The sequence below is a fragment of the Sciurus carolinensis genome, chromosome 9 (genome assembly GCF_902686445.1).
Source record: "Sciurus carolinensis chromosome 9, mSciCar1.2, whole genome shotgun sequence".
In the NCBI taxonomy this organism is placed as follows: domain Eukaryota; kingdom Metazoa; phylum Chordata; class Mammalia; order Rodentia; family Sciuridae; genus Sciurus; species Sciurus carolinensis.
The window spans coordinates 5,149,353-5,174,896 of NC_062221.1; the positions used below are offsets into that span (position 1 = coordinate 5,149,353).

Consider the following 25,544-nt stretch of genomic DNA (forward strand, 5'->3'; position numbering starts at 1 on the left):
TTTTGAAGAGCAACTGTTATAAACAGGATAAGTGGGTGCAATGGTTTGGGAGAAATACTAGGAAAGACAGAAGGAAAATATTCTTCCAATTCCCCCAAGTTTATAGAGTGATAAAAATGTTTAAAGACAAACAACTGTAAAGCCACCCAAATAAAAAGTGTCTAAAAGAGGGTCCAGCGGTACTTGTGTCAGCCAAGATGTTTAAGCTAGTTTCAGCTCTTGTCTTTTTTTTTTTTTGGGTGCTGGGGATCAAACCCAGGGCCTTGTGCCTACAAGGCAAGCACTCTACTGACTGAGCTATCTCCCTAGCCCCTACTTTCAGCTCTTGATGAAGCTGTTTTCCTACAAGCAGCCACTGAGGGAGCACGAGGAGCAGCAGGTAAGGAGGGCTGTGGAGCCTGTGAGCCTTGGATGCCAGTCTCGGGGGTAAGTGCCAGCTGAGATCTGGCCAACCAAGTCCTGGCACAGGCCTATGACCTGAATCAGGGTGGGAAGAGGCCCGGAGGCGAGAGAGCGCTTTGCGTGTCTAGGGAGCCACGGGGGGTCGGGTGGCTCGAGGTGAGCTCGGAGTGTCACTGGAGGGGGCTGCAAGAGAGGAAGCTGGCTCTGCACTAGGGATGGGCTAAGAAGGGCCTTGCAGCACCCAGCGTGGACGGACTTGACCTTGAGGCCATGCGGAGCTCTTGAGCATGACCTGGGTCTCTGACACGTGAACTCAATGTTAAGAAGGCGTGCTTCTTCTTCACAGATCCAACTCGACACCTCCCAGAATTCCAGCTGAAATTGTCTAGCCCATCCCAATATTCACATGGAAACGGACTCTGAATTAAGATGGTTTTGAAAGAAAGGAACAAAATTGGAGGAGTCACATTTCCAGATTTCAGCTTACTACAAAACTGCAGAAATGAAGGCGCATAAGGAGGGAGGAGCAGAACAATGGGGTAGAACCCAGACGGCCAGCCCTATGCTGCGGCCCGCTGGACTTTCCCAAGGGTGCTGTGGCACCTCAGTGGGGTGGGAATAGTCTTCCTACAAATGGTGCTGGGACAGTGGGTTATTTATAAGCAAACAGATCCATACCTGAAATGAAACAAACAAACAAAAAAACGAGGGCTAAGGCCTTCTATACAAAAGGCAGCTCAGAGCAGGTCATAAACCTAAAGGCGAGTGGTAAAATTTTAAAGCATCCACAAAATGTATGGCTTTCTTCCAGACGTTTCATTGAGCTGTTAGGGAAATGCAAATCAAAACCACAACGAGAAGCCTCTTTACAGTCCTAGAATGACTGTCGTAAAGAACGGCAATAACAAGAGGTGGCGAGGACGTGGAGAAGCGGGAACGCTCACATGGCTCTGGGGAGCACACAAGGGCGCAGACACTTCAGGAAGCAGTCTGGCGATTTCTCAGGATGTGAAACATGCAGCGAAGCTAGCTGAACACAGAAGAGGAATGCCCACTGACTCATGGAAACTAGTGAGTCGACGTGGGAGAAGTGTGGACTCGGAATAGTGGTCCAAGAGACGGTGCAGGGAGCAGGCCCAGAACAGAGCGGAGGAATGGATCCTCGCTCTTTAGCACAGTGGAGTGACAACTGGCAAAACACCTATGACGTATTTCAAAATGACTATCAAGGAAGAGAATGAAATTCCCCACACATAAAAATGATCAATGGCTGAAGATTTGGAAATCCTTATTGCCCTGATTTGCTCTATACACTTTGTATAATATATTGAATTACCATAATATACCCCATAAAGTTGTATACATCAAAAATTTTTAAGAATGTTAAGCATAGAGTTACCATTTGACCCAGCAGTTCAGCTCCTGGGTATCTATTCGAGAGAACTGAAAGAGTAAGTCCACACTATGACTTGACCAAGAATGTTGATAGCTGCATTACTTGTAATAGCCAAAGAGTAGAAACAAGTCAAATACCCATCAGCTGATGAATGGATAAATAGAATGTGGTATGTCCATACAGTGGAATATTATTTGACAAGAGAAAGGAATCAGTAAAAAGGAAGAAAGGCTGGGGTTGTGACTCAGTGGTAAAGTCTAGCATGTGTGAGGCACTGGGTTGATTCTCAGCACTGCGTATAAATAAGTTAAAAAAAAAAGGTCCATTAACAACTAAAAAATATTTTTTAAAAAGGAAGAAAGTATTGATATAAGCTGAAAAACATGGATGAAACTTGAAAACACTGTGCTAAATGAGAGATGACATATGGTATGAGTTCATGTCTATAAATGACAGAGTGAAGTCTTTAGTGACAGGAAAGTAGATTAGTGATTCTCCAGGGCCGGGGATAGTGGTGAGGCAGAGTGGGAGTGACTGCTAATGGGTCAGCTTTCTTTGGGGTGATGGAAAAGTTCTAAGATTAGTCCATGGTGTTGGTTGCTCTCTTTAAGTGTATTAAAACCCACGAAAGTCTGCATTTTATGTGGGTAAAGTTTATGGGGCATAAAGTTTAATAAAGTTATTAAAAATAAGTGCTAATATACACTACAACACGAATAAATTTCAAATCATTATGCTATGTGTACAAAGTCATGCTCCAAAACCACATGTTGAAAGATTCTATTTTTAATTTATTTTAAAAGATATTAACAAAAAGTCGTATATGCTTTGAAGCATTCAGAATGCCAACAGGACCGCTGCAACGCTTTGCCCCCCAATTACGGAATGGTGTCCAGTTAACAGAACGATGATTCCCAGAAGCTGCCTGAGGCACACTGGAGGTGAGGAGCCCGCTCTCCATGGCGACCAGCTTGCGCTCTGCACCAAGAGCCTGCTCTGAACCCCACGCCCGCACCCCGCCGTGCTGGACCAGCAGGTGGGTGGCCGCTGGCAGCACCCGGACAGGGCTGTCTGCAGACATTCCTGCGGGTTAACCCACAGAGAGGGCCCCGCACAGCTGGCAGACAGATCTCACCTGGGCCTCCATGTCCATTCTTTAAAGAGCGAGTCGGGTACAGAGGCTAAATGGCCAGAGACCGAAAACACTGGGGGACCAGCGGGTCCTCCTCGCCTCCTCCGTCATCTCCCTCCTCCCCCGTCATCTCCCTCCTCCCCCACCTTCCCCCTCCCCCTTCCCTTTCTGGCCTTTTCCTGCCACAGCAGCCCAGCCTCCAGCAGCCCAGCCTCCAGCAGCCCAGCCTCCAGCAGCCCTGTCCCCACTTCCCTCCAGCTCAGCCCCCTCCTGGGGAGGTGTGGAGGTCCCTGCGCTGTCCTTCCACGGCCCGGGTTCACTGGGGGCGGCCCGGGCACAGGCCAGCTGGCTTTGATCTGGGGTGGTACTCGGGGCAGGGGAAGGCCCAGGAGGACCCTCACCGCGGGCTGCCCAGGGCCTCTTCTGCCCACGGGAGTTGCTCTTCCTCAGGCGGCAGAGTCACCGGTGCCTGTCCTGCCGTCCTGCTCTCAGGTGCGGGGCTGTCCCTGTGCGGGGCTGTCCCTGTGCGGCTCTGGGCACCGCAGCGCTGTGGTAGGATCCCAGGTGGGAGCAGGTCCAGAGCTGGGAGTCCCCGGGGAAGCGGGTAGATGAGGGGAGGAGGGAGGAGAGGTGGGTCGGGCCGGGGTTCCTCTGTGAGATTATAGACATATCCTGAAATTAGATCATGAGCATAGCTGTACAACTCCACAAACGTACTAAACGATACTGAATTTACACCTTACATGAGTCTTTTTATGGTATGTGAATTATACCTCAATAAAGCTGTACATTAAAATCCAAATCTGACCTAGGGCTGACATCACCAGCTTTCCATGCTGTGAGGATGGACTAGAATTGGAGGCAGGAGGCTGTTACATTTTCCAGGTAAGAGTTAAATTTGGCCCTTTCCCCACCTCCCCCCACCCCCATAAATCCTATTGAAATCCTAGGTTTATGCTCTTCAGGTCCCAGCTCATCAGCTTTAGTGAGTCCCTTACTACAGGACTCTGTCCCCACCTGCAGTGACAGGGATGAGCCAGGGTTTGCTGCTTCTTGAGTCAGCTGATTTTGAAGCAGGGGGTTTAATCAGGCTGCAGAGTTGTTTCCCCGGGGAACAGAGGGACAGGAGAGGGAGGGAGTGTGGTTCCCACTGTAGGTGGCTGTTCAGAGCTTGGGCCTGTGAAGTCTGGTGCCTGAGTGGCCCTGCCCTCGGCTCTAGGGGGCACGTTCTCCACTTGGCGCTTCCAGCTCTTCTGTAACAAGCAGTCAGGACTGATGTGTAAGAGAATCCAAAGCCACTTCTTAAGGACCTTAAGGTCTCTTATTAATAACTTGAATCTCATAATAAAATATACTTAGCAATACTGGTTTAATTTTTATTTTTCCTTTTAACAGGTAAAACATAGGGTCATAATGTTCCCAAATTCACGTGACAGGAAGTGATTTTTCATCTGCTGGAGACATACATGAAGCAGCCAGTATCTGTTTCCTAAGTTACAGCAGGTTAAACATGCGTGACGAGGTGCGCTCCTTCCTCTCCCGTGAGGAGGGACAGCTCTGGGTGGGAAGCGAGAAGATGGCATGGACAGGGCTATGCCTTCACCTGCTGGCACAGCGTGAGTGTTACCGAGGATTTCAGATGTTGTGAAGCCAAGAGGTTTGAGCTTTCCCTGGAGGCTCTGCAGCAGCCTTTCAGGTAATCAGTGGTTCTAGAACCTTGGTGGGCTCAGGTGTTCTCTTTTGCTGGAAGGCAAAGACAAGCCTGGACAGAGCGTGTTATTGTTCCTGGAAGGAGCCTGGTCTTCGCCAGGGTCCTCAGAGAGTTGCAAGTATCCAGCACAGCGGGGGGACAGTGGCGAAAACACACAGCTCCCCGTCAGAGCGAGGGCCTGGGTGTGAACGCAGGGAGCAGCCCTTCGAGGCTGCTGGCACCAGCAGCCGGTCTGCTGGTTGCTGTGGTGGGGCTTCTTGAAGTCAGAGTTCTGTGGAAAAGGTGACTAGGTTCCAAGTACTTCCTAGGAACAGTGCCACCTCCACAGGTAGCAGAGCAACCTGCTGCTGGCTCTCGCAGCGTTTCATGAAGCTGTCATTATCCTTCAAACTTCAGAAAGGCTCACTCAGAGGTTGCTGGCTCGTGAGGCGTAGACTCTCAGGGAAGGCGGCTTAGTCTTGAACCCGGTTTGTGATAAGGGGCCTGAAGTTTCAAGAGACCAGAGAGGGCCAGGTTGTGAGAGGCTGGAGCGAGGCCCAGCCTCTGGGCTTGTCTGGGCTTCCTCTCTGCAGGGTCTGAGGCAGGACATGGGCTTGGGGTCTACGCGCAGCACGTCCTAGCCGTCTGATCTCATGCTTCTTCCTTAGGGAAGTGACCCAAACAGGACTGGTCATGTGGGGTGTCACGAGGGCAGAGTGAGGTGCTGGGCATCAGTAAAACCCTCCGCGTAGGAACACAGGTGCTGCTTTCCCCGTTTCAGCCTTATCTTCTGTGAATCTTACCTCACTGGAGGATGCCACCCGTGTGGCCCTGGTCAGCTGCACTGTCATCCTGAGGACTGCAGAGTGGTGGGTACCAGGGGCAGCCACATGTCAGGGACCCTCGCCCACAGGGAATCCAGGTCCCGGCCTGGAGGAGGAATGAGGTCTGTGAAAACCAAGCATCAAGCGTGCCATGCTAGCTCTCAGTTGTTGGCGATGACCTGACCTGTGCCAGCCACCCTGAGGGGCCAGGCACCGCCCTTCCCCAGAGGACCCAGAGTCAGCTCTGCTGGTGACCACACCTCTGCTGAGGCTCAGGAAAAGCTGCCCTCTGGGCCACAGGCAGGAAATGAGTGAGGCAAGACCAGCTGAAGTGACATTGAGGCTGGCGATCATGACCGTGAAAGGGACAGTTTCTCCAAAATACATGACTCTCGTGAACGCCAAACCCACAATCGTGTCACTTTATACTATTTCTAAGCACAGAAGGGATTTTTAGGAGGCTCTTCTCAAAAGGATCACACAGCTCCTAGTCCAGATCCATAAATTGCAAGTGATCGTGAGGAGTTGTGCTTGATGGAGGCCTGACAATTATGCAGCAGGTCACGGCAAGCCGAGCCCACTGGGACCTGACGGTGGAGCCCTGCTGCTCAGCAGGGTGCCTTGCCACAGCCTGTGGGACTCAACACCAGCCACTTTCCCCAGACTCACCTTAAATGGCCAGCGGAAAGCGGTGCGTGGTCCTAGGACTGCTTGTGTTTTTATGGGCTCAGTGGGCCTCCGAAGGCACAGAAGAGCAAGAGGAAGAGACCTGCAGGTTGCTGGGCAAGTTTGATCTGAATGGATACGTAGATGCTCAGAATCATTCACTTGTTATTGGAGGACTGTTTCCCATCCACTCCAGGATCATCCCACCAAACGAGTCGATTTTGGAGCCAGTATCTGCAAAGTGTGAAGGGTGAGCTGTTCTTTCAGCCCTCTTTCTACCTCTGCTGCGGGTGGCGGGAGGGGAGGCCTCGGGCGGGTCTGGTCTGCAGGCAGGACTCTCGCTCTCTGACTCAGGACAGATCCTTCACCTTCTTGGCCTTTTTCTCCCACGTAAACATTCTGGGATTGCTTAGAAACTGGAAAAGCTTAGTGTCAAGAGGGTCTTTTCCCTCTTCTGAGTTCTCAGACCCAACACAGGTGGGTTTTGTATGATGTGGAACACTGCTTCCAGAGGGTGGTCTGTGGGACAGAGGGTGGACAGCATCGGCTGTCCCCTGGAGCCTGTTAGAAATGTGACCAGGTGCTGCATCCGAGGCCTGCTGGATCTGAGACCTGCCATTGATTCACGTGCACATGAAGGTTTGAGAAGCACTGATGCCGAGTTATGCAAGGTCCAGCTTTACTGGTAATTTTGATAGACCAAAACTCTCCTTGGGTGAAATGTGCCGTGTGGGACACTGAGTTATTTCTGAGCCCGAGCTTGTGGAAGATCTGGAAGGCTCTTCCCCTACGCACCTTTGTCCTGTCAGGAAATGGGATCGGTGCCTGATCATCTGAACTGGCTAGTAGTCCACCCCAAGGAAAGCTCAGAGGGGTCTCACACACGAACACACCCCCCAACACACACACACTTCACATAGGAAAGGCAAGGCATGACTGCCCACTGTCCCGCTGCCACGGCCAGCCAGCTCCTGCTGTCTTTCTGTATTCTTTTTTGCACATTTTCAGATGCATCATAATTTTTAAAGAGTTGTGACCGCAGCACAGACGCAGTTCTATTTGGGACACTTGCTTTGTAGAACAAGTGTTTCCATGATCCTGCAAGTAGCGGTGATGGCAAATGCGTGTTGTAAGAACGCTAGCAACCTCTCACACCCTGCAGCCGTCACTGATCACGGCTCCCTTACTTGGTCATCTGTCATGCTGGGTATCTGAGATGTCATCAGAGGGAGGTATGGACTGTCATGTTGTGGGCAGGAGGAAAGGACTGCAATCAGTCCTACTTATCTCTTTCTAGACCGAATTGTTTTCCATTCTTGCAGTGACGCAACGGGAAGACAGAGGAGAAGGGTTTTTGCTTACGGACATGTTAAGAGTCAGTTCATTATTTATCCCACGCGTTTTCACTTCTTCTATCTTTAATGACAGAAAGTAAGAGCTGGTCATATGTAGGACACTAATATTTCATGAAAGGAGTCACTTCACTTATTCTGCATTCTTCAGTGGAACTCTGGAAGGTTATTTTCCAAGCAAGCCTAGATGGAGAAACCAGTGTCCATATTTTTAAGTATAAATTCATCTCCCCCTTAAAAATATTTTGGCAAATCCACCGTGGTTGAAACAGTGGTGAGAAGTAAGTACCTTCCGTTTTGAGATCATTCCTCCACCAGGGTTATTCTGGGATTTGCTTCCTCAGTGCCATCAGGGCCTGAGTGGTTACTGCTGTAGAAACAGAGCTGATCATTCACCGTCACCAGTAACAGCCATAGTGCATCCTGTCAGTATGGGGGCCCAGTGTTCTCCAAGCTTCTTGGTGTTCCTCTGTGCAGGGCAAGCTGTCCTGTGCTGGGAGAGGCCTCATGGGAGGCCAGGCTGGGCCCAGACTCATGATAATCTCATGGCAGCATCAACCTTTATCTGTAACTGATTCGGAAAGTCATGTTGGGGTTTGGAGAAATCCCATTTTGGAATGAGTTTGGGTTGGCCATCAGCTAAGGACGGGGGAGAGGAAGATTTCTATTACTTGGAAAATGTTGCTCAGAGCAGAGGAAGACAAGGGCATGGGAGGAGGGGAGTGTTTGAGTTCCTTCTGGTTGACCTCTGAGGTCCATTCAGTCCTTCTGGTTGACCTCCTAGAGTCATTCAGAGTTTTTTGGTTTTTTTTTTTGTTTTGAAATAAGGGTATAAATTGTATATTAATACTGTGAATATCATAATGGATATAATGAAGAAAAAGAAAAAATCTCAAATCCAACGCTTGCAGCAATTATTCTGGGCTCATTTTTAAAAAGCCCCGTGAGTCCTTATCCAAATGTTCATATTCTTCATGTGGAGCTTTAATTACAGAAACAATTTTCATCTGCCAGTTTAGCTTAACACTATATTCAGCCTGCTGTGTAAGCTCCCTAACTAGAGGTTTCTGGTTTGTTTGTTTGTTTTGTGGCTGGGGATTGAACCTAGGGCCTCGCTTGTGCCAGGCAAGTGCTCTACCACTGAGCCCCACCCCAGTCGAGCCCAAGCTTTCGACAGTGGGAAATGGTCAGGCTACCCCGCGTGCAGGTGGCCCCAGTTTTCCAGTGTTGTCAACAGTTCTGCGTCAGTCGGCTGGGGAGACAGCATTTTGCTTTGGGAAGAGCTGCATCTTCAGACACCTTCTCAGGGATGCACTTACTGGTTCAAGACAGGTGAATGTTTTTCTAGCTCTTGAAGCGTATCATTGCATTACTTTAAGGAAGATATGGCTATATTTATTTCAGAAATTTATTTAGCGGCCCAGGTAAATGTGGAAAGTAACCCCCGGGATGATGAGGCCTCTGTGCTCCGTTCTCTTGGGCCCTCCCGCTTCCTTCCCTGTTCCCTCTCTGCCGCTCCTGCCTCCCTCCTCCCATCCCTCAGTGTTGCACGTCCTCTGGTCCCAGTGCCCTCAGGTGTGCTGTCCCTTCTGCCTGCAGGGTCTATCCCCTGTCCACAGGTGGCCCCTGGAGCCCAGCATGGCTGGGGACCCCTCCAGGGCAGGGTGTCACCCCCACACCGTCCCAGGCTGACCATTTTGTGCTGTGCTTGGCTCTTCTGTTTCTTTACCTAACGAGTGCTTTGTCTATTCTGTTCACCGCCCAGTACAGAGTCTAGCGCCAATAACTGCATGCTAGATGAAAAAGGAAACAAAGCAAAACCCAAATAAAGAGGAACGTTCCAATCAACCAACAGGGCAATTTGCTATCAGATATTTAATTCAAAACTATTTTTTGAGCAGGGGGCAGAGGGTTAAGTACTGCAGCTACAGAAGATAAGAAGAGAAAAAGTCATCTTGGGGACTTGCTTTCAAATAGGTTGAAGTTTGGTTCGAACTCAGAAGAAAGCAAGAGGGGAATAGAATGTATATTTTTTTAATAGAGAAGCAATTGAAGAAAAATAGGAAATGAACTGCAAAAGAAATATTCCCCATTTAATGTCTGGGAATGGAAGGAGTGTTTTTTTTTTTTTTTTGGAAGGAGTGTCTTGTTTGTGGTTGTGAGCATAGCAAGAAGAGATATAGTCAATTAAACATCACTCAACATCAGGAATCAAGTCTTGGCAGGAAAACTATATGATAGGAGTACATAAAAGCAGGACACAAAATGTTTATATTAGTATATAATTTTTATAATTTAAAAATTGTATTTATATAATACTATAACAGCACATACTATATTACATATTATAATTATATAATGTATTATATAATTTATAATAAATAATTCTATAAATTTTGTAATTTTAGAAATTGCACAGTGTATGTTATATAGTAATATCTACTTTAATGCACAGTTTTATGTACTCCCATCACAAGTACCTTCATGTACTTACCTACTTTTTATAATGTTGATTAATGTTCGAAAGAAAATAAAACAAGGTGAAGAGGATTCTGTGAAAACAGAATCATGACACCAGGGGCTGCCAATGAGTGGGAAAAACCCAAATCGAGGGGTTATGCGGATCTGGTTGGGTGAAGAGAATTGTGAATTGAAGAATGCCTTTATGAATAAAGATAATTAGCAGTTTGAAAAACTTATAGCATATTGTAGGGCAAGAAAACACCCCCAGAGTTGCCTAAACAGTTAACAGTGAATGTGATTTGCATTTGAATCTTTCAAGTTTATAACCATCTGTGAAAAACTGAGGCTCTGGCAATGGAGATCTTGCTGACTTTTTGGCAAAACACCGATATCACCCATTCTAGTAAAAGCACTTTTCCCTCCAAAGATCCCCACTCCTGCCTTACAAAAGCGATTTCCTTTCCAGGTTCAACTTTCGGGGATTCCGCTGGATGAAAACCATGATCCATACGATCAAGGAGATCAACCAGAGGAAGGATATCTTGCCCAACATCACTCTGGGCTACCAGATCTTTGACACCTGTTCCACCATCTCCAAGGCAATGGAGTCGGCGATGGTGCTCCTCACCGGGCAGGAAGAGAACAAGCCCAACATCAGGAACAGCACTGGGGCGTATCTGGCAGGAATTGTTGGGTCAGGGGGATCATCCTTATCCATCGCTGCTTCAAGAATACTAGGGTTGTATTTCTTACCTCAGGTACCTCAGAATATTGGGATGGGTATTTGAAAAAAGTAGAAACTGTGTGTGGAAATTGCAGCCAAGGTGCCTGGGGGCAGCTGAGCCAAGCTGCAGAGTCGCTGCTGGCCCTAATTACTACATTAGCTAGTGAGTGTGGATCGGTGGCTACTGAGAGGTGACGTGACTTCTCTCTAGGCACAATACTCGGTAGAATTCCATAGCTGAGCAATTAATACTGGCTGGTTGATTGTTGGATGCTGTAAGATACTTATTTTGATTTTTGTCTCTATTAATGCTTATTATTCAGGACCCTATTTGTTCATACACGGATGTACTGAAATGGGCCCGGGAATTTCACAAGAGGCATAGAGTTTTGGCACGCTGACTTTACAGATTATTTTAAATTCAGAGAGAGTGACATCTTTCAACATAAGAATAGATGATATTAGGAAGGGAGAATGGACTACTAAGAAAATGCACATAAAGCTCTATAATTATTTCTAAGGATGGCTCATGACAGTATCAATAGCAGGACTTATTAATGTGAATGCTGGTTAAGCATATTTGTGTCCCTGAAGTAATGGGAGAATTGGAGAGAATTATAAAAATAATAATGTACATAATATTTCTTATGTAGCCTAAAATACAAGTGCAGGGGGACAGGAAAATACTAAGGAGCAGAGAGGAAGGGCTGGGTGGCTCCGTGCAGGCCTCGCAGAGAGGAAGGGCTGGGTGGCTCCGTGCAGGCCTCGGGTGAGGGCCTCTTGCAGCTCAGCACAGAGGAATCTCAGCTGCCAGGAGCTCCTGACCCACCACCACCAACGCAGGCCAGAGGTCTCCAGGAGGAATTTCTCCCCTAATGTCCTGGAGTTAATCTGGAAAAGTGAAAGGAAGCCTATGCGACAGCCACTTTCACATTGGTTATCTCGTTCACCAATTTTTTTTTGTACTGGGGATTGAACCCAGGGGCGCTTAGCCACTGAGCCACATCCCCAGCCCTTTTTAATATTTTATTTTGAGACAGGGTCTTGCTAAGTTGCTGAGACTGGCTTTGAACTCTCGATCCTCTTGCCTCAGCACCCACAAGCCGCTGGGATCACAGGCGTGCGCCACCACACCGGGCCTCACTCACTAAATCGAACAACTCAAAATCTAGATTTTCATCACCTGAATTTCACTCATGGGGGAACCAAGGCACAGAAGGTTCAGTTACTCAATCCTAAGTCTACCCTCTCACACAGATAGATCCCAGGTGCCTTTGCTTCTTAAATGAGGTTCTTTTCTACATATGGCTTCTGTGTGACTCTAAGGATGAATGTAGACTTCAGCCGCGGAATAGGAATAGGACAGGGTGGGGTAAGCAAAGGCAGCAGCGCTCTGGGGGTCCGTAGCGTGGGGGTCTGAGGTGGAAAGCAGACTATCCTACTGGCGTGATGTTTCTCACGTGAGGCAGGATAAGGGAGAGTGTGAACTCTGCTCTTAGTGGCAGAGTCAGGGAGGTAGAGGGTCCGCGACTGCCGAAATGCACATGGTCAGGAACACCTGGCCACCTGACCTCCATTCCCGGGGGCCCACTGAGGATCACGGGTCAGAGGAGGAAGGAAGTCCGTGTGCATACACAATGAGGGTGCAGAGGTGGCCTCAGCTGAGGCTGAGGTGGCACTTCTTAGCACTATTCTCAAATGAGTCTTAGGAACACATACTCAGACATCTCAGCAGAGGGGGACAGGGAACGAGAAGAAGATATGAAGAAGGAAAATACAGGGAGGTTGGGGTGAGCGGGGCCTGCAGAATGGATTGAGCCTACTTCCTCCCTGTGTGTGTGAGTGAGATGTCAGATGGGACAAGGAGCCCAGCTGACCTGACTCAGGGGGAGCCCCTGTCTCAGGGGAGAATTAAAGGGCAGGTGACCTCCCTTTTAGTGCTGTGACCCCACCTGTGAGAGCAGTTGTTGAACGTCATCATCTTAAAAATTGTCCCCTCCAGTGCCATGGGGTGGGGTAGGGGAAGGGTCGGTAGGGAGGACCAAGGGTTCCCTTTGGCAGTCCCCGCACTGAGTAGGGAGCAGAGGGATGTGAGAACCCAGGGAGAAGAGCGGCCGAGGTCCCAACCTCCTCATTAGTAGATTCTGAAACCGTGGGAATGAAGCTCTGCTACTGCTTTCTAACCGCTGCGTGGATATTTTCTATTGCAGGTGGGCTACACCTCTACCTGCTCCATCCTTAGTGACAAATTCCAGTTCCCGTCTTATGTTCGCACAGTCGCCAGCGATAAGTTCCAGTCCGTAGCCATGGTGAAACTTATCCAGCACTTCGGTTGGGTCTGGGTGGGCACCGTAGCTGCCGATGATGATTACGGAAAATATGGAGTAAAAACTTTCAAGGAACAAATGGAGAGCGCCAACCTCTGTGTGGCCTTCTCTGAAACCATCCCCAAAGTCTACTCCAATGAAAAAATGCAGAGAGCAGTGGAGGCCGTAAAGAGCTCCACGGCCAGAGTCGTGGTGCTCTACGCGTCTGACCTTGACCTCGAGCCCTTCGTGCTGGAAATGGTTCACCACAACATAACTGACCGCACGTGGATAGCGAGTGAAGCCTGGATTACCTCGGCCCTCCTTGCCAAGCCTGAATACTTCCCATATTTTGGTGGGAGCATTGGATTTGCAGTACCGAGAACTGATATACCGGGACTAAAAGAGTTTCTTTACGATGTGCACCCCAGCAGGGATCCACAAGATGTCCTGACCATCGAGTTCTGGCAGACTGCTTTTAACTGTACCTGGCCTAACAGTAGCGTTCCGTACAACGTCGACCACAGGGTGAACATGACCGGCAGAGAGGACAGAGTGCACGCCATGTCCCACACACTCTGTACCGGAGAGGAGAAGCTGGAGGACCTCAGAAACACCTACCTGGACGTGTCTCAGCTGAGGATCACCAACAACGTCAAACAGGCTGTCTACGTTCTGGCCTATGCCCTGGACCACCTGAGCAGATGTGAGGAGGGGCAGGGGCCGTTTATTCCAGGGAACACCTGCGCCTATTTACCTGACTTTGATCCTTGGCAGGTAGGTTGTGGCTTCACTTCATGATGTAGCTGGACGATTATATGCTTCGCGCTCTCTGCACTCTTGATTTACTTAGTAGATGTGATTTTGCAGCCTCAACTAAAAGAACGGCCCGCTTGCGTCCTAAATGTGCCTTTTAAAGTTCCCACCTGTTAGCATAGTTATCATTAGTGAAGATTGAAGCACACCCTCCCCGAACAGTGCCTTAAACGAAGTGGGTTTTCTCCTTCCTGTGAATGTGATTCCAAGGTAAGTGTTCTGGGTCCAGAGCGGCTCGGGACCCTCTTTCCTCTGGGGCCTTGCTCCAGCCACAGCGCAGGGCTTCGCCTCCTAATCTACCCTGACGTCCATGCTCCAGCCAGCGGGAAGGAGAAGCAGCAGACCCACGCGCTCCGCCATCGAGGGTCCTCCCTGGAAACTCCCGCAACCCTCCGTATCCCGAGGGGCAGACTTTGTTAGATGGCTGCGTCCAGCCCAGGGCAACTGGAAATGTGGTCTCCGCGGTGTGGGCGGTGAGACCTGCCTGCTGGGAGCTGCTCCTGCGGCTGCTGTCTTGGGTGCGGCTGGCGCCTGCCCGCCTGATGTTGAAGGTCGCCTGCGGGGACAGCTGCCAGGGGTGTTGCCAGGACGCACACCCATGGGGCTTCCGCATATCTTCTTCAGGGCCGCCCCTCTGTCCCCACAGGGGTCGGGCAGTGGGGGAGTCCGTTACCAGGTTGGTGTCCCTTGATCCATTCCCCAGGTCAGCAGGAGAGTGTTAATACAGACGTTTAAGAAAGCTCCTAGATGCATCAAGATCAAATTTTATATTTGTTTAAAACCCCAAAAATTATGCACTCTGTACTCAGTCTCCTTCGCTTACCCCGTAAGAAGACGAGGTCTGAACATACATAGGTGGAAAGCGTTTTCCATCTTGTGGTTTTCTTGGACGTTTTCTTTTCCCGGAGTGGCAGTAGGGAGCTGTGTCCTACCGTCTAAGGGCGACCGGCAGAGGGAAGCGGAAGGGAAAGCGCCTTTGCGCATTTCCTTTCTGGCTCTTGGGAAGATGAGGAAAGAAGGAACACAGGGCCCCTCCCCAGTGGCTCCTCAGAGTGGCCTGCTGCGAACTCCGTGTGGCTTTCATCTGGATTGCAGGGGCCGACAAGAGAGGGGAGATACCTGGGCAGGTGCCCTGGCGTGGTCCTATGGTGGGTGGTGACTGCGAGGCTGGCCTTGGGTGCCTGCTGAGGAAAGGCTGCCAGGTGCGTGACCTTGAACCCCGTGACGGAGGCAGCGGGCACCTTCGTCCTCTCCCTGTAGACAGGACCCAGTGCTTGCTTAGTGTGTGCCTTGCCCGAGGTTAAGCTCTTCCAAGGGCCAGGTGACTCCAGATGGCCAAATGCTGGCAGCCAGGCCTAGGTCATGTGGCCTTCCTGGTGTGGGGGCTGAGACTGGACTCAGCCCTCTGGTGGGGCCAGAGGAGCCCCGGTGGAGCTCACCAAGACCAGATGTCTGTCATCTGGTTACCTCGGTTTGGGAGAAGACATGCCTTCCCTGGCTGCGGCTGGCTGGGAGAGGCAGGACTGAGACAGGAATGGTTTCCCTGAGGGTCCCTGTTGATCCCTGTGGATCCCTCTGTGGGGGCAGAATGTGTCCCACCCTCTGCACTGCCCTTGGTCCTGGATCCTCTGCACACCCTCGTCCTGGAGCCCTGCGGGACTTAAGGATGAGAGACATGCTATTGCTTTGACTTAGAGTCTCCTCGTCCCAAGTATTTACCAGGCAGATTCCTATTCATCTTTTAAAATCCAGCTTGGGTGGAAGTGAAAATTTTCTATTTCTCCTAAGACAATTCTTAGCCACTCCCTCATCCCCGCCCTTCCATACCTCTTCCCACCAAAGCCAGGCAGACCACCTTGAGTGCTGTGGTCTAGCCTCGCCACTAGGTCGTGAGTTCTGCAGGGCAGGGAATAGTGTGGGGAACCATTCGTGACCAGCAATTAAAACCAGACTTGGTGAGCTGTCAGACACAGAAATTGGCCTCCAGGAACTGGCAATCATTAAGAGATTGTTCCAGATTGCCTGAACTATGTGGCTTCTGTGAAGAGTGGCTTACCACCTGGAATATGCTGGTCCTGCTGGGATGACCTGCTAGAGCAAATGGCTTCCTTACCTCCACCCCAACCTGTTCATCACAGAAGCAGCTCCTCCTGGTCCCCCTTTTACCTGTATGACTATAAGTAAAGGGAAGGTGGGCTCCCCAATCTTTGTGAGAGCCAGATCTTAGCATGGCTCAATCCGTCATGCCCCCTCTGATTCAAAAAGATAATTGTCTCCTGTGGTTATTCCATTAAATAAGTTTCTTAGTGATTAATCTACAGCCAGCTCATCCCTCTGACAGAAACCCTTTCCCTCACCCACAATGGACATGGAAGAAACCCAATAGAATACGGCTTTGTGATCTTGTATCTCTAGCACCCCATACCTCGGGCAAGGAGCGATGGAGATGGGGGAGGATTGGGCTGGTATATGTAAGTGCAAAAATGTGGACAGGAAGTCAATACTCTCCCTTCCCTTGAGTGGCGGCATTAGGAACTATTGACACCACTATGCCTTAGAATAAACCAGTGTCATTTAAAAAAATGCAATTTTAATTACACAGGTAAACTGAAATTTTCTAGTGATCAAATTAAAAAAATAAAAACAGAGATAAAATTGAATTTAATAATTCATGTAGCCCAATATGTCCAAACTAATATGATAACATGCTATCATAATTATGATAATATAGTATTGAAATTCTAATGTGAAATTATGAATGAGAGTTCACTTTCTTCTTTAAAACTTAGTCTTATCATCTAGTGTGCATTCTATGCTTACAACACATCTCAATTTAACCACCTACCCTCAGGTTGGAATTGCTACATGAGGCTGGAAGTGGTTCAGTTAGACGGTGAGGACATAGAGGAAGAAGAAAAGATATCATTCCGTGAGTGAGATGGGAGTTCAAAATTGCTTTCCAGACAATTAAATTTTTACAATTTCTTTTTCCCTATTACCCCTGCCCCCAGCTGATGTTCTATGTGAAGACAGTTTGGTTTACGACCCATGATGGGAAGACAGTACAAATGGATAAAAATGGAGACGTGATGGGACATTATGACATTCTAAATTGGCAATTAGATGGTAATGGGGAGATTGCCTTTGTGAAGGTTGGAGAGTATGTATTTAAAGAAAATAAGTTTGAACTTATTTTCAAAAAGAATTCGACAATATTTTGGAACACCGAATCATCACAGGTTTGTTGCTCTGACTTTCTATTTTAGTTACATAGAGAATTGCATTTCTATATTGGTTTAGACACTCTGCAATTAAAAAAAAAAGAAGTCATTTTCAAATTCTAAATTAATTTTACCAAGTGTAGTATACCTTATCTCTATATAGATTAGGAGCTTTTATTTATTGGAATATTTTCTTGGATTGCATTTTAAATGTTAGTTTTATTATTTTGGTTTTCTTCTTTGAGGACTCCAGTTGTACTTATGTTTAGTCTTCTTTATCTTTGATTTTGTATACTTTCTCACTCACCAGTTCTGTCTTTTTCTTTATCTCATTTTTATTCTTTTTTTCTTGCCTTTATTCAATGATTCTTATTAAATTCCATTAAAATATGTTCTTTCTTGAACCCCTTTGTTTTAGTTTGGATCTGGAAGGTCCCCCAAAATCTCATGTGTTGAAGGCTTGGTCCTTAGTGCAGCCACATCCAGAAGTGGTATTTTTGGGGTATGGTTGGGTTATGAGAGCTCTGATTGCATCAGTGGATGAATTTGATGGATTAATAATTTGAATGGATTACTGGGAGAAGGTGGAAATTGTAGGCAGGTGGAGCATGGTTGGAGAAAGTAGGTCACAGAAGCATGCCTGGGGGTACTATATCTTGTCTCTGGCTCCATTTTGTCTCAGTCTCTGCTTTCCAGCTGCCATGAACTGAGCAGTTTTGCTCCACCATGCTCTTGTGCAATGATGTTTGCCTCACCTCAGGTCTAAAGCAGTGGTGTCAACTGACCATGAACCAGAACCTCTGAAACTGTGAGGCAAAATAAATCTTTCCTCCGCTAAGTTGTTTTTCTCGGGTATTTATCACAGCAACAAAATACGATTGCTATCTGTAGTCACCCTATTATACAGTAGTAAAACAGAACTTCTTGATCCTGACTATAACTTAATCCCCATTGACTAACTTTTCACCATTTCTCCCTGGTCTCTGATAATCACCACTATTTCAGTTTCTATTGGTCAACATTTTAGCTTCCACCTATAAAAGCATGTGGTACTTTTCTTTCTGTGTCTGGCTTATTGCACTTAACATCATGATCTTCAGTTCCATCTATGTTGTCACAAATGACAGGAATCCATTCTTTTAATTGGCTGATTAGTATTCCGTTGTGCATATGTACCACATTTTCATTATTCATGCAGATTATGGACACTTAGGTTGTTTCTATTTCTTGGCTATTGTGCACTGCAGGATGCATGGGGGTGAAGATGTCTCTTCAACACACTGACTTCATTTCCTTTGTATATATACCCCTACTAGTAAATTGATGGATCACATGGTAGTTCTCTGTTAGTTTTTTGAGGGATGTCAGTATTGTTTTCCATAATGACTGCACTAATGTGCCTTCTAATTGACAGCAGGCAAAGGTACCTTTTCCTCCACATGTTCATTAGCACTGTCTCTTGTCCTTTTATAATAGCCATTCTTACTGGAGTGAGGTGATAACTCATTGTGGTTTGATTTGCATTTCCTGATGATTAGTGATTTCAAACATTTTTTCAATATGGCTTGGCTATTTGTATGACTTCTTTTGAGAAATATCTATTTAGGCCTGTTGCCCATTTTTAAATTGGGTTATTTGGTTTTTGCTATGAAGCTTTTGGAGCACCTTCTATATTCTGTTTATTACCTCTTCATTGGATGCGTAGTTTGCAAATATTTTCTCCCATTCTATAGGTTGTCTCTTTACTCAGTGGTTTCCCTCCTTCTACAAAAACTTTAAATACGATGTAGGTTTATTTGTCTATTTTGGTTTTTGTTTCCTGTGCTTTTCAGTTCTTGTCCAAAAAATTACCCCTTCCAATGTCTTGAAGCATTTTCTTATGTTTCCTTCTGGTAGTTTCTTAAGTGTCTTACATTTTAAGTCTTTAATCCATTTTGAGTTGGTTTTTGTAGCCGGTGAGAGATAAGGGTCTGCTTTCATTTTTCTGCATGTGGATATTTATTCTCCCAGTACTGTTTATTGAAAAGACTTCCCTCTCTCCAATGTGTGCTCTGAGCATCTTTTTTGAAAATCAGTTGACTGTAGATCCTGGGTTTGCTTCCAGGCTCTGCATTCTGGTCTACATGTCTGTTTTTATGACAATACCATGCTGTTTTGATTCCTATAGTTTTTTTAGTAGATTTTGAAGTTGTAGTATAAAGCTGCTTTGTTCTTGTTGCTTAAGATTGATTTACCTATTTTTTTTTTTTTTATGGCTCTGTATGAATTTTAGGACTGTTTTTTTCTAGTTTTGTGGAGAATATCATTTGTATTTTAGGTCACTTTAGATAGTATGGGCATTCTAACAATGTTGATTCTTCCAATCCACAATCACAGGACATCTTTTCATTTTTCATTCTTCTTAAATTTCTTTCATCAATGTTTTATAGATTTCTTTGTAAAGACCTGTCATCTTTTTGGTTAAATTTATTTTCAGGCACTTTACTTTTTTAGCAGCTATTGTAAATGGATTGCCTTCTTGATTTCTATTTCCGATCATTGACTATTGGTGTAAGTACTGTGACTGATTTCTGTATGTTGATTTGTGTCCTTTTACTTTGCTCAATTTGTTTGTTAATTCTAATAGTTCTTGGTGGAATCTTTGGGTTTATCTATACATAAGACCTGTCGTCTGTAAAAAGCGACAATCTGACATCTTCTTTTCTAATTCCAATACCCTGTATTTCCTTTTCTTACCTGATTGCTGTGGCTAGAACTTTCAGTACTGTGTTCAGAAGAGGTGGAAGTGGGCATCCTTGTAATGTTCCAGGTCTTAGATAGCTTTCAGTTCTTCCCTGCTCAGTAGGCTAGAAACTGTTAGCTTATTATTATGTGTGGCCTTTGCTCTGGTAAGGTACATTCCTCCTACGCCTCATGTGCTCAGAGTTTTTATCATGAAGGGGTGCTGGATTTTATCCAAGGTTCTTCCTGCATCTATGGAGATGATCATCAGGGTTCTGTCCTCCTGCGGTCGATGTGCCTGTCGCATTCACTGATTTGCATATGTCGAGGCGTCCTTGCATCCCCAGGGTGAATCCTATTGGACAACATGCTGTTGGATCCAGTTTGTTTGTATTTTGTCGAGGCTTTCTGCACATGTTTATCAAGGATATCGGCCTGTAACTTTCTTTTTTTGTTGTGTCCTTGCCAGGTTTTTATCAGGGTAATGTTGGCCTTGTAGAATGAGTTTGGAATATTCCCTGCTCTTCAATTTTTTTGGAATAACTTTTTTTAAAAATTGGCATTTGTTTTTCTTCAAATTCCGATTCCATTGCAGCAGTGGGACTGGGTGTGCAGAGCTGCAGCCCCGAACATCTCACAGGAGAAGTGCTTGATGAGCTGGGGACTGGACTCGGGCAGGCAATGTGGAGATAAAGCCTAGGAAGTATTGGAGACCATTAAACAGAAACCCTGTCATTTACCAGAGGTTAAGAAGAAACTCTGTTACAGACTGTGGACTTTTTGACCACTAATGAAATAGTAGTCCAGGGAAAGTAGAACTATTGAGCTTCTGATAATCTAATTTAGTTTCTACTACTGGGTGATCTAGACTGGTCCCACAGTGTGGCTCTTGTGAGTCTTGGGTGTGCATGTATCACTGTAGTAAGGTGACTTTAATTCTTCAGGGTAAATAGCAACCATTAGACATGGCAAGGGGAATTTCTGTGAGGCGAGTGGGCTAGAGATTGCTCGATCATAGTGGTTGAGAATGAAAGTGGTAGTGAGGAATGGAACAAATAGGCACCATCTCATTGTCCCCAAAGATTTTTAAAGAGAGGCATATGGGAAGCTCTTTCCATAGGCTGGACTGAGAAAAGAGTCCGTCACATTCTGGGGTGGTTTCATTGTTTCTCTTTTAGGATTTGAGAATGCCTAGTGTCCCTCCCTGCTGGAATAGCTATTCCTCAAAGTGCTTTGAAAAAATCATCTTACATCTATCACCTGCCTATCTACTGATCTACTATCTATCTAAAATTTATGGGAAGCCTATCTATTGTGGATACACACTTCTGTAATGTTACATACCATAACCCACCCAGAGATTTCTGGTATTTTCTGTTAGCTAATTGAGATTTACTTTGAAAGACTTAACATATAACAATTCTTGTTTATGAAATAAATATGGATGTGATTATCCACTTTTGAAAATGAATCTTTGCTTAATGGAGAAAATATTTTATCTCCCTTTCATATAGGCTAAGATATAAACCAATTCACACATATTGCATTGATTCTGGATTTCAAAGTGTACATCCTCATAGAATATAAAGGATTTCACTACTGAAATCTCTAAATCCATTGTTTTAGTCAGCTTTTTTTGCTGCTGTGACCAAAAGACCTGACAAGAACAATTAGAGGAGGAAGTTTATTTGAGGGCTCACAGTTTCAGAGGTCTTAGTCCATAGAAGGCCGGCTCCATTCCTCAGGGCTCAAGGTGAGGCAGAACATCATGGTGGAAGAATGTCCTGGAGGGAAGAGGCTCAAGACATGATGATCAGGAAGTAGAGAGAGAGAGAGAGAGAGAGAGAGAGAGGTCTCTACTCACCAGATACAAAATATATACCCCAAAACCAGGCCCCCAATGGATCACCTCCTTCAGCCACACCCCACCTGCCTCCAGGTACCATCTCCCTCTCAGGAGATAGATGCATTGATCAGGTTAAAGCTGCCATAACCCACTCACTTCACCTCTGCAGTTTCTCGCATTGTCTCCACATGAGCTTAGGGGAATACCTCCCCTCCAAACTGCAGCACCCCTTAGCTAGAAAATATCCCAGCACGTGCCCCACCTGCCTTTCTTTTGACCTCCCCAGTTTTTCCAGCAGATCCATTCTTTTCTTTTCCACTGACTATTTGCAATGCATCTTTGACTTTAAGGTGATGTTGGGATGATCTTACTGAAAACCACTATTTTTCAGGTTTTCAAGATGGTTCTTGGGGTCACAGTTCTCCCTCAAATAGCAGCACGCTTGTCAAACTGTCCCTCCCAGAGCCACAGGGAGGGAGCTCTGCCTGATCCCCAAGATTAGAAGGAGCTTTAGAATTAGCTTTGCCTTTCCAGAGGCAACCACGAGACAGTCCTTTAGCAAAAGTTCTCTCTAGACTCTATCTGTATTGTTGCTCTCTCTCTGTTACCGTCATCCAGCATCCTGGGTTTCCAAGGATACCACAGAGCTTCCATGGAGATCCACACGGGGAGCTTTCTCGGCTCCCCGTGGTGGTGAGGTGGCTGTCATGTCTGTTTTCTTTGCTAGCTTCCCCATTCCGTGTGTACTGACGTGTGTGCTCCCGGGACGCGGAAAGGGATTCGCCAGGGGGAGCCCATATGCTGCTTTGACTGCATCCCTTGTGCCGATGGACACGTGTCGGAGGAAGCAGGTAGCCACGGTCACTTTCTCATTGATATCACAAAGCATTACGTGAACTGTGTTGGCAAAGAGGTCCTTGGAAGCCTTTGTAAGTAAACGTGAATAATTTATAACAGAAATCATTAAAATCCATCAGCGTTGGTGGTTCTGTGCAGAATGAAACAAAACGAGACCACATACTGGGCTTCAGGGCTAAAGCCACTACTGTGAGGAAAGAAGGATGACCAAGAAGTTAATACGGAAAATTCAGGGCTGGGGATGTAGCTCGGTTGGTAGAGTGCTTGCCTTGCAAGCACTAAGGCCCTGGGTTCAATACCCAGCACTGAAAATAATAATAATATTAATAATAATAATAATAAGGAAAGTTCAAAACAAAATGTGTGAGACGTGCAATATGAATCATTAAATTCATGGGAAATCTTTAAACTGATTTGTTTCTCAGATAGACTAAACAATAGTTGTGTTCATAATTGGAAAAAAGGTGACTTACAGTTCTAGCTTTATGTAATTATCTGTAATTTGGAACCATGCCATCTATCTGGAAGTCCACCCCTGAAGTATACCGGGCAGTAGGTTTAGGGCCCTGGTGATTCCAGGGTGGACACTCATCATCCCTGAGAGAACTCCTCCCTTCGGCCACAGAACTGCTGCTCTTCACGAGCAGAGTGTTAGCTGGTCTTTGTGGGTTTAGTCCTCTGACGTCCCACCAGGCTTATTTTCATTTCTACCTTCTGCTAACGACAGCACGCATCGTGCTGGTCTTTTGCCAAATGACCCGATACAGTGATTCATTTAAAAGAGAATTTAAAAATGTCAAATATTTCCCAAATGGAAAACAAACACAGTGCGGGCTGAGCAGCTCCCTGGACCTCACGTGGCCCCATCTGTTGGTTGAGTCCAACCCAACAGCCAGAAGCCACCCAAAGGGAATCCCAGTCTCTACCTGCGTCTTCAGAGAATATCACAGATACTCATTTCAAAACCCACCTTAAGCTCACCTCAGAGCTCCCCACCTCTGCCGGGAAGAACGCCCCCTCTCTCAGCTCAGGCCACGCCTTAGGTCCCTGCCAGTGTTCCCCTTCGCCCTCAGTCCTTCTCTGCCCGGTCCTCGCAGCCTCATCTGGAGGGCGAGGAGGGAGAAGCTGAAGGGGCCAGGACACAGTCCCAGCGCACAGGTGGTCTCCAAGGAGCACTGACACACGAGTATTTTAACTAACCTGGTCCTGGTCACGGTTGGTCCCCCTGATCGTCTCACCTCAGTAGCTTCGCTTTTGTCCGTTTTCCTCTCTGAGGGTTGCTCTTGGGTTTATAAGGATACATATCTCCTTTCTCAGTAGACACTTGGAGAAAAAGAAAGGCACGTGGTACCTGGAAAGACCAGCCGCGCGGTTGACACTGAGAAGGGAGACTACACTTTCAAGATTAAAAGTAGCTCCCGCCTGTGGTCTCCGCCTGCTGAGGCCAGGCCCTTGCGACTTCTCTCGAGGGGGCGTGTAGGGCCCCCGGAAGGGATCGCAGCGCGTCCTTGCCGCAGGCCTGTGGTGCTGGGGCTCTCACGGGGCGGGCCGCTGGCTTCCCGCAGTCCACTCTGTGCTTGGCTCCGTAGGTCAGCGGGAGTGTGAGCAGTGCGGCGAAGACTACTGGTCCAACGCCCAGAGGAGCAAGTGCGTGCTCAAGGACGTGGAGTTCCTGGCCTACGACGACGCCCTGGGCCTCACCCTTGTCGTCCTCTCCGTCTTCGGGGCCCTGGTGGCCCTGGTGGTCATGGTTGTGTACGGGGTGCACAGGCGCACGCCCCTGGTCCAGGCCAATGGCCAGGGGCTGAGCTTCCTCACGCAGGCTTCCCTGGCCACCACGGCGCTGTCCTCCATGCTCTTCATTGGCAAGCCCTACGACTGGTCCTGCATGGCCCGCCAGGTCACCCTGGCCCTGGGCTTCTCCCTGTGCCTGTCCTGCATTCTCGGGAAGACCGTCTCTCTGTTTCTTGCCTACAGAATCTCCAAATCCAAAACCCGACTCATCTCCATGCACCCCATTTGTCCAAAAATCATGGTGTTGCTCTCTGTCCTGGTGGAGACTGGCGTATGCATAGCCTACTTGGTCCTGGAACCCCCAAAGGTGTACAAGAACATGGAATCTCAAAATGTAAAGATTATTCTGGAATGCAATGAAGGCTCTGTGGAATTTTTGTGCTCCATGTTTGGGATTGACATCTTCCTGGCCTTGCTCTGCTTTCTCACGACCTTCGTGGCTCGTCAGTTGCCAGATAATTATTACGAAGGGAAGTGCATCACCTTTGGGATGCTGGTCTTCTTCATTGTCTGGATCTCTTTTGTCCCTGCTTACTTGAGCACCAAAGGCAAATTCAAAGTGGCTGTGGAATTATTTGCAATCTTGGCGTCCAGCTATGGCTTGTTGGGTTGTATCTTTGCTCCCAAGTGCTTCATTATTCTGCTGAGGCCAGAGAGGAACACGGATGAGATCGTGGGAGGGAGAGTCCCCACTGTAGATAAGAGCATCCAGCTGACCTCGGCTTCTGTGAGCAGTGAGCTGAACAATACCACAGTGTCCACCATTCTGGACGACTAGGGCTATAGCTCTGTGTGTCCTTTAGGGTAGCCTTGGTGACATGGCGTGGCTCCTTCAGCACCTACCTGACACCCTGGGGTGTGCTGTGGACTTGGGATCTGGTGGGCTAGTCTTAGCATGGCGTATGAAATCTCATTCTGTTAGACACTAGCTTGGATTAGAATGCCCTTCACTATGGAGATTGCAAATGATTTCATTCAGGCCGTCATGATACTTTGGTATTAGGACTACAAAGGAGAGAGGCTGAGAGGCACAATTTCTCTAAAATGATAGAGAAAAACGTTGGGTTCTGTTCTTGAACTATGGGTATCCGATCTAGACCTCCACATTAAGCAAAGTCACCTGGGGACGACCCAGAGAGGCACTTTTCTCCCCATCCTGCAACTGTCTTTCTGGAGTAGACAGCTTTTCTCCAACTGAGGTAAGAACTGTAGCTCACAGGTGCTCTCTTGGAGCATGGGCTTTGGATTATTCATGTTTCCAAGGACTCTGGCAAAAAGAGAACATTGAAGGAGTTGAAATGTAGATAAAACTTGGTTCTTCTTGAATCCATAA

General features: G+C 47.2%; 1 protein-coding gene across 8 annotated transcripts; it reads left to right on the top strand.

Annotated features, from left to right (window-relative positions):
- Positions 1 to 251: 251 nt before the first annotated feature.
- LOC124992961 (vomeronasal type-2 receptor 1-like) lies at positions 252 to 25,544 on the top strand. Of its 8 annotated transcripts, none has more exons than XM_047564371.1 (11): positions 252 to 379; positions 749 to 1,473; positions 2,633 to 2,739; positions 3,743 to 3,815; positions 4,326 to 4,626; positions 5,214 to 6,360; positions 10,392 to 10,683; positions 12,860 to 13,732; positions 16,783 to 17,010; positions 22,287 to 22,410; positions 24,007 to 25,544. In XM_047564371.1, the coding sequence occupies exons 6-11, from the start codon at positions 6,119 to 6,121 to the stop codon at positions 24,987 to 24,989; spliced, it is 2,742 nt and encodes a 913-aa protein (XP_047420327.1). In that variant the 5' UTR covers positions 252 to 379; positions 749 to 1,473; positions 2,633 to 2,739; positions 3,743 to 3,815; positions 4,326 to 4,626; positions 5,214 to 6,118; the 3' UTR covers positions 24,990 to 25,544. The 8 variants fall into 8 exon arrangements, with proteins under 8 accessions (XP_047420327.1, XP_047420328.1, XP_047420329.1 ...); XM_047564372.1 differs by having other exon boundaries at positions 5,289 to 6,360; XM_047564373.1 differs by having other exon boundaries at positions 5,402 to 6,360.

Excerpts from the sequence above, each read along its gene's own strand:
- LOC124992961 (XM_047564371.1), top strand. The coding sequence starts at position 6,119 with ATGGCCAGCGGAAAGCGGTGCGTGGTCCTAGGACTGCTTGTGTTTTTA. Across the intron at positions 10,684-12,859 it reads GGTTGTATTTCTTACCTCAG|GTGGGCTACACCTCTACCTG; the intron begins GTACCTCAGAAT and ends TTTCTATTGCAG. Across the intron at positions 22,411-24,006 it reads ACACGTGTCGGAGGAAGCAG|GTCAGCGGGAGTGTGAGCAG; the intron begins GTAGCCACGGTC and ends TTGGCTCCGTAG.